Source organism: Gossypium hirsutum, chromosome D05 (assembly GCF_007990345.1).
Source record: "Gossypium hirsutum isolate 1008001.06 chromosome D05, Gossypium_hirsutum_v2.1, whole genome shotgun sequence".
Taxonomy (NCBI): Eukaryota; Viridiplantae; Streptophyta; class Magnoliopsida; order Malvales; family Malvaceae; genus Gossypium; species Gossypium hirsutum.
This window is the reverse complement of record NC_053441.1, coordinates 28,694,028-28,707,634: the sequence shown is the minus strand read 5'-3', so window position 1 is coordinate 28,707,634 and position 13,607 is coordinate 28,694,028. Positions and strand designations below refer to the sequence as shown.

General features: G+C 37.7%; 1 protein-coding gene across 1 annotated transcript; it reads right to left on the bottom strand.

Moving 5' to 3' along the window:
* Positions 1-251: 251 nt before the first annotated feature.
* On the bottom strand, positions 252-2,625 carry LOC107902558 (uncharacterized). Its single transcript, XM_016828715.1, has 3 exons — positions 2,524-2,625; positions 1,171-2,439; positions 252-1,127 (listed from the first exon to the last, which is right to left on the bottom strand). Exons 1-3 carry the CDS (start codon positions 2,623-2,625, stop codon positions 252-254), a joined length of 2,247 nt encoding a protein of 748 aa, XP_016684204.1.
* Between the last annotated feature and the right edge of the window lie 10,982 nt (positions 2,626-13,607).

Below are 13,607 nucleotides of genomic sequence, written 5' to 3'. Positions count from 1 at the left end.
TACTATGTAGCCCTTGCAATTGGTTGTGATGTGCAATGCTTTTACGGAGCCCCTACCATTTTGTGGTATTTCATCGTCACTAAAAGAGATGAAATTATCTGCATTCAGATTATTTGCCCACCTATCAAGCTTTTCCACAGATACATTGTTCGCCACATAAGCTTGATTTAACACTTTTAGCAAGACGTTTCGATATGGCTTCGAGTTCAACAATAGAGATAGTACTGAGATTCGGGTCGGTGATTGTTTAATTATTCTACAACGCTATATTCACTGTGCTTAATAAACTTTAAGAACTCATGTGCTTCCTCCTCATTCACAGCCTTTTTAACTTCTTGCTCAAGCTGTGTTTCAACATCATCCTCAGCCTCATACATTGGTGCTTTTCCTTTTTGGCTCGGGCCAGCAACTTTCTTCTTTGGTTCAACCGTCTCGGGTGAATAACACCTTCCACTGCGACTAAAATGTCCTACTCCACTGACATCTTCATTCATAACTTTTGACTTTTCACCTTCAGGCACAACGATGTTGACATCATACTTCCACGGCACTGCCTTGTTGTCCTTGTAAGAGAAAGGAGCAGGTACTTCGATTATCAAACTTGGTTTCACTTCTTGACTAACTTCTTCCCTCTTTGCCTCGTAATAAATCACCAAAGGTCTATCGACGCTATAAGGGAAAGCCATCGATTGATTATCAGAGGCACATATTTCTCCTTCTTCGGCCCCCTCTATCCTATCAAAGACCTTGACCTCATTGTTATCCATCATGTCCTGAAGTAACTTTCTAAATTCCTTACAAGACTGGATGTCATGCCCTTCGACGCCATGGAAATCATATAAACATTGGTCTTTTCTACTTTTCTCTTTGATAATTCTATTAGACAGGCAGAGTAAGCCTTTTTCAACCATCATCTCCCAAACCTTCCGTAAAGGTGTCCTTACTTCGATGACATAACTCTTGGCTCGCCAATCGCCTTCATTTGTCACCGCATTTACATTCCCACCAATATGGTTAGGAAGAGGATTTCTCGTCACATTGCTAACACCATCGAATCGTAAAATGCCAGCATCGATGAAACCTTGAACCCTCTTTTTAAAGGCCAAACAGTTTTCTGTACAGTGTCCCTGATTCCCAACGTGATACATACAACTAGCGTTAGGATCATACCACTTCGGGTATAGGGGCTTCAGGAGTGCCACATAATGTGAAGATATTAATTGTTTTTCTAACAGCTTCGGGTATAATTCTCCATATGATACAGGAATTGGGTCTGGCTGGTCTTTGTTCATTTTTGGGTTGGGTTTGTGTAGGCACGGTGTTTGGTGGGAACACGGTGAATGGTCTTTGGTTATTCATGGCATAAACGGGGTAAGACGGAGGTGCTTGATAGTAAGGACCTTGAGGAGGAAAGTAGAAGTTTGAAGGTGGGCGATAATGATGTCGTGATTGGGTGGGGTACGAATTGGGGGTACATTGACTCTCGGTTCCAACCATATGGGCCTCTGCCTCCTTTTTCTTTGCGGGTACTACCCTCTTCGAACTCTCGGGGCCCTCTATTCTCTCACTCTTAACGGCATTTTCAATAAGCTCCCCGAATATTACAATATCCGCAAAGTCCTTTGTGGCACTTCCTACCAATTTATCATAAAACGGTGCTTTCAGAGTATTGATAAAGAGGACCGTTATCTCTGTCTTAGTTAACGGGGGCTCCACCTGAGCAGAGATATCCCTCCATCTTTGTGCATATTGTCGAAAAGTCTCTGTCGGTTTATTTTCCATCATTTGTAAAGTTAGTCGATCAGGCACCATATCCGATACGTGCCTATATTGCTCATAGAATGCTGATGCCAAATCCTTCCATGATCGGATTCTTTCTCTACTGAGCTGATTATACCATCGAAGAGCTGAGCCAACGAAACTATCTTGAAAGCAATGTACCAACAATTTATCATCATTTACATAACCAGTCATCTTTCTGCAAAACATGATCAGATGCGCCTTTGGACATCTTGTTCCATCATACTTCTCAAAATCAAGTGCCTTAAATTTTGGGGGTAGGACCAGATCAGGTACCAAACTGAGTTCTTTGGCACTCAAAGCAGAGAAAACTTCGGCACCCTCTACCACCTTGATCCTCTCTTCCAGGATCCTATACTTATCCTGAGCGTTATCAATTCTCAGCCTTGCTACTTCTACAGGATCATCTAGGTCTGGAACAATTGGATCTGAAGGATTAGCCACAGGGTTCGATACAAACATTCCTTGTCCTAAATGAACAGATGGAGCAGGATGTTGTTCCAGGCCTGTAGGTTCTCTTTGGGGGTATCCTCTTTGCATTGTGTGGGCATGAGGTGGAGTAAATCCCAGGGGATAAAGTGGATCTTGATTAGCTCGTGACTGAGGCGGTTCTACGATATCAGGGCTCTGCATAGGTCCCTTTCCTTTGACCAAAGCCGTCATCATTTCCATCATTTTGGCCATTTGATCCCTTTGTTCGAGCGATTCCTCTCGAGATCTCACCATCAAATCTCTCGCCTCTTGTTGCGACTTGGCCAATTGTTCCTGCAACTCTCTTTGGGTTCTTTCCATCCTTTCCATCCTTTCATTGAGTTCGGCATCCATAGCTCTAGCTCTTAAGCGCGTCCTATAAGAGTGACGTGATTCCAGACTCGTAGTATAGTAACTGTGGATTAGATGGTTTTAACCTTAGCGAATGATTAGGGTGATATGAGCATGCAATGAATAAATGAATGAGTAACTAATGAATGTTAATCATGCGTAAATATGCAAATATAGGTGTTGATTCCAAAATGGTCCCATACTTGGGCGTTTCATTTATCAAAAGAGTCCGTTACAAAAAGTTTTGCCATATTAGTTTTAACAGTTACACAAACTTCTTAGCCACATCGTCTTGTTTCTTTATACGTTCCAGGAAGTCCGATATGCTTGATCTTTGGCTAGGAGGGTATTGGCATCTGAGAACTTCCGCTTCATCTGATAATTGTACTACATGCGCAGCCGCCTTACGAATTTCATTGATCAAACTGCCGAGATGCATATATTTTTCTTGGAGGGCTCTTTCATAGGCGCGAATGTCTCTGTCATGCTGACCATTCTTCTCTTCTAAAGCTCTCAGGAGGTCATCCAAATGTTGCTGATGAGCTTGCAGTGTACTTTCTAGACTTCGAATTTTTCCTTTTAGCTCTTGATGCTCAGACTGACTAGCTGTTAATTCTGCAGACACAGTTTCGTATTCAACATTCTTCTTCCTCAACTCTATCATAGCACGTGCAGCTCTTTCCTCTTCTTTCTTCGTTTTGGCTTTCCAGAATTCCATCTCACCTTTGATATTACTTAGTTCCTCCTTCCATTCTACTGATGATTTGCCCAATCCACTATTTCTTATAGTGCCTCTTAATTTTTTATTTTCTAAATGAAGGTCCCTTAAATCCTTTCTCGTAACTTCAACTTCTTTTTGGACTTTCTCGGTTCTGGATTTTTCAATTTGGACATCAATCTTCAACTGGTAGTTTTCCTCCTGGAGAGAACTAATATCTCGCAACAGTTTGGCTTTTTCATGTTCAAATTCATGTCTTGCAATTTCTAGCTCGGATGGGATTTCCTCTGAGAACGGATTCTGGCAAACTTCATCAATTTGTGGGGTTATTTGACTCTTCACTCGTCGTTGTCTCCATATGTCATAGCCTACAGTGATAGTATCAGCATAGAGAGCCAATTCCATTAGGTAGATTTGCCTCCAAGAATTCGCAGTATCTCGAACCTTTTTCATGTAACCCTCACCCATAAAGGCAAACTCCGATTGTGCCAATCCATCGGTAATTGGTACAAACCGTCGCGAAGCGAACTGTTTTTGAACCATCAATGGAGCATATCCAACTCCTCCCCATAATCCTAGTAAAGGCACCCAGTCCTGGTTTCCACACTTGTATAACAAGACAGAGGGACGAATCCAATGTGCTCTCCAAGTTATATCTTCGGCACGGAGGTTCTGAAAAACTGAGACCTAGTGTTGTTTAGTGACATCCTTTGGCCAATCATTTTCAAGGTGTGCTTCCAACGGAGCGAATATCTTCGAAAACAGGTGGAAAGGCGTGCGCTCTACCTTCCAAAAGTGGCTAAAGATCCAAACATTCAGTAATTGAGCGCATCCGATAAAACGTCCTTCCCCTTTTCTCCTACAAGCATTTAAAGATCTAAAAGTCTCAGCCAAGATGGTTGGGACCGGGTTGATTCTTTGGCTCAACTTTTCGAAGAAATCCATAACCGCAACTTCAATATGCCCAAGAACTTTCGGGAAGACGACCAGCCCGTAAATAGCCAAGGCAAATAGATCTATCCTTCTCAAAGTATCTGGATGATTCTGAACTAACTCCCGAAGAGAAAACCACGGAACACAACTAACTTCATTCTTCTTCTTTATCTGTTTTTCAGCGCATGTATCAGTCATCCCCGTCAACTTCATTAGATTTTTCTTGAAGGTCATTGGTTTAGGCTCCTTCACATATATCTTGTTGAGTTGCACATTATCAATGCGAAGCAAAGTGGCATACTCTTCTATGGTCGAAGTCATATCTTCCTGATTGAAAGTGAAAAACTGATAGGCTGGGTCCCAGAATCGAACCATGGCTTGGATCAACTGCTCGTTCACATTGATTGCTATCAAGTGAGCTATATCCCTATACTTTTCAGTGAAAATGCCTCTAGTATCTGAGTCCTACTGTTTCCAAATCCTATTCAAGTCTTCGAGATCGTTCTGACGAACATTCGAAGTCACACGCTCGGGAAGATCAGAGGTGTATCTTTCCTTTAAACTGCCCCATTTTACTTTTTGAGTCTTCAAAGACCAATCTCGGGCTACAGCATTTTTCTCGATTACTCGTGTAATTGACTCCTCCATCAGAAACCCGTTTTTGGCAACCAATCTCTAATCAACACCTTCCTAATGAGATGTCTACGATGCATGATGAAAAATAAAATGAAGAACGAATAACCTTGGTTAGAGATCACAACAGATATAAACAGAAGGAAAAAGAAAAATAAAGACTATGGAAAATTTAACAAATTAAGCTATTCAATCATGCAATTTGGTGGAACAGACCCACATTTTTTTTGTTTTGCCCCAACATGCTTTACAAAAACCTACCCCACATACCATTAAACAATCTATCCGACCCCATTTATTAAACAGACCCGATTCATTTGCAAGTAAGTGTAAATGTGAAAGAAACGAAAGGTAAGAGGTGTTTCTCCCGTGTACTTATTTTGGTGACTATTCAACGGACGGAGGCTCGGCATGGCTCTAATTGGGTGGCTCGTATGGTTCACTATATGTGGTTTCGGGTCTAGAGAGGTACTCGAATTGTCCATACTGTCACCTACTAAGGTTAGTACGGAGCCTCGGTTGATGCCCGTCATGGGCTTGCGAGCTCAATCCGAGGGATTACATTTACTTATGCCTATGTGGAGGGACAAGTTAACTCACAAAAGCATAAGTCATATGTAACCCGGAAGTAATTCACTAGCCTGTACGGAGGGACGAGTTAACTCACGAAGGCGTAGCGTTTACTTCCACTTAAACGGACGGAGCCCGGGTAGAGAGCTCATGTTATGCAAGAATGCAAGTGCATGATGTGTGGGGAGAAACTCACAAACCTTTTTATTTTTTATTTTCACTAAAAAAAACTAAAAAAACGTAAAACTTAGAGCTAAAAAAAATAGAAAAATAAAACACGTTAGAAAATTATTAATTTAAAAGCCGAATGCAAATGCATGACTTTTCAAAACAAGATTCAAGGATCACGATTAAAAATTAATTTGAACAAGAAATTTTGAAAATTTTGACAACATGCGTTTAACATCAGACTCGACTCTCGAAAAAAAACTCCCAAGTGGGGTCGCCAGCTGTAGCGACCTAAAAATTTTGGCACGGGTGCTAGTCGAAGTAATTATTGAAAATTTGAAAATAGTGTCTCGATTTATTTGAAAAAGGAGTCGCCACCGATCTTTTTTCCTAGGTGTGATCGGACACCTAATAAAATTCTCTTTTTAGAAGAAAAATTTATTTTTAAACTTTTCTAAAAAAGAGGTAATTTTATGTCTACGTAAAAATCCAGAGAAAATTCGAGTTCGGGAGTCGGTTACGCGCGAGGAAGGTATTAGAACCCTCGCGACGCCCAAAATTGGTATCTTGTTAAACGCGCGTTGTCTTAATTTTCAAAAATACAAGTTCAATTTAATAGTTAATCGCGATTCGATCAAAATACTAGAATTTTTTTTTAACACGAAAATTTTTGAAATAATTATTTTTTTGAAAACACGAAAAAATTTTAAAACACGAGAATTTTAGAGACACGAAAATTCATAAAAACACGAAAATTTTTGAAAACACGGAAATTTTTAAAACAGGGAATTTTTGAAAACATGAAAATTTTTGAAACACGAAATTTTTTGAAAAACACGAAATTTTTTTTGATCATCGAAATTTTTGAAAACATGAAAGTTTTTAAAACACCTGAATTTTTGAAAACATGAGGATTTTTGAAAATACGAAAAATTTTCTTTTTTTTTAAAAAACACAAAAATTTTTGAAACACTGGAATTTTGAAAACACGAAGATTTTTGAAGACACGAAATTTTTTTTTTTGAAAACAAGGAATTTTTGAAATACGAGAAATTTTTTTGAAAACACGAAAATTTTTTGAAACACGATTTTTTTAAGAAGTACCGTATTTAACACGAATCAATGATATTCATCCCTACACGGCGATGAAATCATCAAATTAGTGCCAAATCGATTCAACTTAATATTTAATCGTGATTCTATTAAAACACGAGAATTTAAAAAACACGAGAATTTTAGAATATTTTTGATTTTAAAAAGGGCGTATCGTGTTTAACAAAAACCGGTGATATTCACCCAACATAGCGATGAAATCAACGATTTTATGTTAAATCGATTCGTTGCCTTATTTATTAAAATTATTTAAAATAAAATAAAATTAAAATTGAATTAAATTAAAATATAGATACAAAAATATAAAAATGCATAAAATACTAATAATATTAAAACGAAATAACATAAAAATACGAGCATTAAATTAAAAGAGAAATAAACGAAATTACCGAAAAGATCTCAAAACACGAGCTTCGTCGAACGGGTTACACAAATTGAACCTCTTTTTTTTTCTCTTTTTTCTTTTTTCTTTTTTTTCTCTGTTTTTCTTCTCTTTTTTTTTCTGGCCTGCTTCTTTTGGGCCTGCTGGGCTGGTGCGTGCGGGCCTGGGCTACTGGTGCTGGCCTGAGAGACTGCTGGTGGGCTGTTGCAATTGGGCCTGCACTTGGGCTGCTGGAAATGGCCTGTTGCTTTTTTTTTCTGCTTTGTTCTTCTCTTTTTCTTTTTTTTTCTTTTTTTTTGGGCTTTGCCTTTTTTTTCGGACCTGGAGCTGCTGGGTCGGGTCGTCAGTCGGGTCGGGTCGGGTCAGCTTGACCCGACTGAATTAAATTTTTTATTTTTTTCTTTCTTTTTCTTCTTCCTTCTTTTTTCTTCTTTCTTTCTTTCTTTCTTATCTTTTCTTTCTCTTTTTTTCTTTCTTTCCCAATCAGCCCCCCTACCATTTTCTCTGTTGCTGGTGGTGCTTCCTCCGCCTACGGTGCGACGGCCGGCGGCGGCGCACGGTTGTCTCCTCTTTCCCCCATCTTTCTTCTTTTCTCTTTCTCTTTTTTTCTCTTTTGCTTGTTGTTTCTTTCTCTTTTTTTTTGCTTTTTGGTTGTTTTGCTAGTTGCCGGGAGTGTGGTGTCGCGGTGGTGGGCCGATGGCGTGAGCACGACGGCGGCGGTATGCCTTTTTTTGCTACTGTTTTTGCTCTTTTTTTTCTCAAAATTTATTTTTTTTTCTTTTTTGCTTCTTGCTTGGCTGCTCCCCCTTCTCTTTCTCTCATTTTCTTCTTTTAAATCCTTCTATTGTGTCTTCTTTTTCTTTGTTTTCAAGTGGCAGTGGAGCAATCATGGCCTAGGGAGGCTGCTGGAGCTGGCCTGCTGGTTGCGGCGATTTGACAAGTCCAGGAGGACCAAACTGCATAGGGTGCAAAGTTTCTAAGGTAAAAATGCAATTTTAATAAATGGCCAAAATGTAATTTATAGAAAGTTTAAGGGCCCAAATGTAATTTAGAAAAGTTTAAGGGTAAAAATGTAATTTTGATAAAGTTTAGGGGTAAAATGTAATTTTAGAAAAGTTTAGGGGTCAAAATGCAAAAATAAAAATAAAAAATAAAAAAGTTATTTTTTAAAAAAACAAACACAAAATTAATCCCGGGCAAAATTTAGTAATTACACCTTGAATGTTTACTTCAATGTGAATAAATGGTAAGTTAAATTCTATGTTATACGAACTTACTAAGCATTAAAGGCTTACTCTGTCTTATAGTAAATTGGAAGTTTGTTAAGGTTGGAAGTTGGTCGGAGACACATCACACTATCCATCGGCCTATTTCAATACATATAGAAAACTAATTTTGTTTATAATGGAATGTATAGGGTAATTTGACTAATGTTGACTTGTAAGAATTTTGTTATAAGTAGCCATTGAAATGGCTTGAGTGGGACATATTTTGATGTATACATATGTATGAAATTGGCATACTTGTTATGTGTTTGATATGGTTGAGTAATGGTTAAATTATAGGTATGTTGATGACAGGGTTGAACTAGTATGTTTGGTATGAATAAGCATCCATATGAATTAGATCAATTTGGTAAGTTGGATAATAAGATACAAGTAGAGATATGTTATAACAAATCTTGAATTTGGCTTGATTTGTGTGTCTTGTTATGGTATATTGGTGTCCAAAATTGTTTGATTAGTTAATGGAAAAATGTAGGGTGAGAAATATGGCTTGAAAAATGCCTATTTTTGTCCTGCTTGGTCTCAGCCGTGTGTGACACATGGCCAGGTAGCACAATCGTGTGTTTCCTGTATTTTAAATTTTGCATAAGTAAGTATGTTCATAATTGTTCACATGGCCTAACACATAGGCGTGTGGTTTGGTCGTGTTTCCCCTGTATCTTTAAAATTTCAAAACAGAATGCTCAAAATATTCACACGGCCTAGTACACAGCCGTGTGCCTTGTTCGTGTGACCCTTGGACCTATTTAATGCAAGTCAGTATGCTCACGGCCTAGCACACGGGCGTGCAGCTTGGCTGTGTGACCCAAGTCAGAGAGCTCCCTAGTTTGGACACGGGTTGGGATACGACCGTGTGTCCCTATTTTGAATGCCCACATGGCCTGAGACACGAGTGTTCCTTTTGACCATGTGAGACACATAAGCCTAGCCGCACGGGCGTATGACCCTTGCACCTTTGCAAAATTTCGATATTTTTCGAAAAAATTTTCGAGTACCCAGTTTAGTCCCGACTTGTTTCTAATGTGTATTTTAGGTCTCGAGGACTCTTATAAGGGACAATATGTATGATTTTGAATGGTTTCTGATATAAATGTTAAATGATATTAAATGTCTATATTTGATTAGTAAATTTCAGTAATGCTCTGTAACCCTGTTTCGGCGACGAATATGGGTTAGGGGTGTTACAGTTAGGGCCTTCTCCCACTTCAAACCCTTGTGCAGGTTGATGGAACATGACTTTATGGAAAATACACACAGGTACTGCTGATTGCGATTGTAGAAGACGGTAATCGTAATGTACTATTGATCACTTTCGCCATCGTGGAGTTGGAGAATTTCGAGTCGTAGGAATTTTTCATTAGAAACTTGCAAAGGCATGTTGTCAAGCAAGACAACATTTGCATTGTCTCTGACAGATCCAAGGGTCTTGTTGCTGCAATTCAGCGATCCAAGGTTCCGTGGAGGTCCGTCTATTGCATTCGTTACATCGCTGTCAACTTTCACAATGGTACAAGAACAAAGACTGGCACAAACAAATCGTGAACATGGGTACAAATATTGTAATTAAAACTGTATTTGTAAATATTTTGAGTCCATTTACTAAAAGGATTGTAACATGTTTTATCAAAATACATATGCAGGGTACGAATTGGAACCATATCTATTCAGGCATAAGCTGGCGAGGTTGGAGATTAATATGGCGAGGTTCAATCTTTCTCTCAAACAATGATTGGGTAGCATGGAGTCGTGGTAATGGGCTCAATGTTTTGATGATGGGTACTGATATGATCATATGATGACAATCTCGTTGAGGTCGTTAATTCCGTCTTAAGGCGTACGCGTTCTTAGGTACATTTTATAGGCTGACAACCTTCATGCCAAAAATGGGGTTGGACACGTGCACGTCGATGATGTCAGGAAAGTCATGGAAGACAATGTTTGAAGGGTGAGGTCGATGAATGTAGAACTATATTCTAGGAACTTGGAAAATTTTTGGATGACAAAGTGCATCAGCTGTAGCGCGGGGATTTACGTACAAAATAAAAAAGGGTCATGTTTGTATTTATTCAAAAGTTTAGGGTTATTTTTATAAAAAAGCTCGGCTAACCTCAACAACAAGTAAGTTTTTCTTTCTTTCTTTTTTATGTTAAAAAGAAGCAGCCACCCTCTCTCCTAACAAGTCATGTCGCTGACGCAGTTGACGCGATGTGACCAGTCAATAAGATTTTTTATATTTATTTTTTGGTCTTTTTTATATTTCTTTTAAAAATGCGCCAGTATATATATATATTATGTATATATATTTTTTAAAAATCAACCCTTTCTCATTCTTTTTTTCAGCCAACTCTCTCTCCCACTTTCTTTCTTTTTTTTCTTTCTCATTTTTTTCCCAAACTTTCCTTATTTTTTGGTCCTTTCTTTTTTTTATTTCTTTTAAAAATGCCCATTATCAATCGATTAATTCATATTACAGAAATAATTCAAATGAAAATTAGTTTACATTGCCAACATTTTAAATAACTATCAAATTACATAATTCAGAAATTATATCTTACAAAATATAATTTTACATTTGCAACATTCCAAAATAATTTCACTTAACTTACAATATATAATTTTACAACACGAGCAACCTTTTCAATACTAAAAAAAAATTAAACGATTTTGTTCAAGACTGGCAACATTGTGTCTTACAAATTGAAAAATACAATGTTTAACTGCAGCACGAGCAAGTCGACTGAACAAGTTTTTCGATGCTATTATCTTGGATAAATATGCCAGAGCCCATGGCTTTGAATTTTTCTTTTTAAAAGCAAAAAATTGATTTACATTTTTTTTATATGCATAAGTGTCATCATCTATTTTATTGTTTGTCTAATATTGTTTAGGCTGGGAGTGGTATTTTGGTAAAGCCCTCCCTATAATGTCGATTCTAAGATTAAAACTAGATTTAAATATCTTAAGAAGAAGTTCACTCTCACTTTTTTCAACCACTTGTTGATAAAATAGAATTAGATTTTGATAATATATATGTTGTACAAAATTTCAACACAAATATACCAAATTTCAAAATTTAATGTTGCAAATTATTAATACATTTAAGTTTACATAAATATTAAGTACTTTAAATACAATGATCACACAATAAAATACACAAACATAGGGATAAATAAATTAGGGAACAAAGCTGGAATTTAGGTGCAGAGCTCATAGGCAACGCCTAACCTGGAATTAGCATTGAGGAGCTACCTGCTTGCATTGAGGAGCTTGGCAGCCGAGGGACTGGAAAGTGGTGGATTTAGCATTGTCAAATACAGTAGAAGAGCAGGCAAGGCAGCCAGTGCAAGGTATCCCAAGCGGCATCATTGCTAGTATCCATGCCATAAGCAAGGTTTGAGGTGGGGTTCCAATGTTGGCCCTCACGATATAAGTGGGACTTTGCACAATCTGTCTGCCAGAAGCTATCGGCACCACAGGTTTCTTAGCCACCAGGCTTGACAAATATTGGAGCCTGGCTTGGTCCTTGGCTTATGTTTGGAGCACATCATCTTCCCATGACAGTGGCTTTGAAGGCTTGAAGGGTGAGCAGGGACTGTAAATATGGAACACTTGGAAGTTTGAACCTTGGTCTTGGGTCTCACATTTGGGGTTCAATCCTTGGGCTACTGAAAACAAGAAGAAAACCAGAGAAAATATGTGGGTTTTCATAGTTTTATTGGAATGTTTAAATTTGTTTGATGGTTTAGAATGATAGAATAGAAGTGGGAAGCTTGCCTTTTAAGTGGATTGGAGTGTATGTTTATACATTGTATATATGTATAATTATATAGAAGTGGGGAAACCTTTCAAGTGAAGTGGAGTGACATATGAATAATTATATCTATTTGTATCATTTTCATGTATATTATTCGCCTTATATATTTATATTAAATTTTTATATTAAAATATTTTTAAAAGTATTATATATTTATACAAAGTTTAATACTTTATTAATTTATGCTACATAAAATTATGTGGTCTATAAGTAATATTTTGTCCACTTTCATCATATTTTCAACACAAGGGTCAAGCTTTATTTGAAAATCTATAGGAAAAAAATTTGGGTTTTTCATTTCTCTTGTGTGTGTGCGCGCTCATGAACTTCTGCTTGTCAATTTAATAGAAAATTTAAGGGATTTTATTTACACTTTACAAGCAGCAAAAAGTGGCTTTTGTGACATTAGGGCCTTCTCCCACTGAAACCTTTGTGCAGGTTGATCGAACATGGTTTTATGAAAAATACATATAGATATTACTGATTGCAGTTGCAGAAGACGGTAATCGAAATGTACTATCGATCACTTTCGCCATTGTGGAGTTGTAGAACTTCGAATCGTAGGAATTTTTCATTAGAAACTTGCGGAGACATGTTGTCAAGCAAGACAACAATTGCATTGTCTCTAACAGATCCAAGGGTCTTGTTGCTGCGATCTGTCGATCCAAGGTTCCATGGATGTTCGTCTATTGTATTCGCCACAACGCTGTCAACTTCCACAATGGTACAAGAACAAAGACTGGTGCAAACAAATCGTGAACATGTGTACAAATATTGTAATTAAAACTGTCTTTGTAAATATTTTGAGTCCATTTACTAAAAGGACTGTAACATGTTTTATCAAAATACATATGTAGGGTACGAACTGGAATCGCATCAATTCAGACATAAGCTGGCGAGGTTGGAGATTGATATGGCAGGGTTTAATCTTTCTAACAAACAATGATTGGGTAGCATGGAGTCATGGTAATGGACTCAATGTTTTGATGATATGTATCGATATGGTCATATGACGACAACCTCATTAAGGTCGTTAATTCCTTCTTGAGGCATACGCGTTCTTAGCTATGTTTTATAGACTGACAACATTTATGCCAAAAATGGGGTTGAGACAAACAAAACAAATGGATGTTAGGCACGTGCACATCGAACATGTGAAGAATGTCATGGAAGACAACGCTTGAAGGGCGAGGTCGATGAATGTAGAACTATATTCTCGAAACTTGAAAGCTTTCTAGATGACAAAGTGCATCAGCCGTCGTGCGGGGATTTATGTACATAATAAAAAAAAAGAGTCATGTTTGTATTTATTCAAAAATTTAAGGTTATTTTTATAATAAAAAAAAGCCCAGCCGACTTCAACAACAA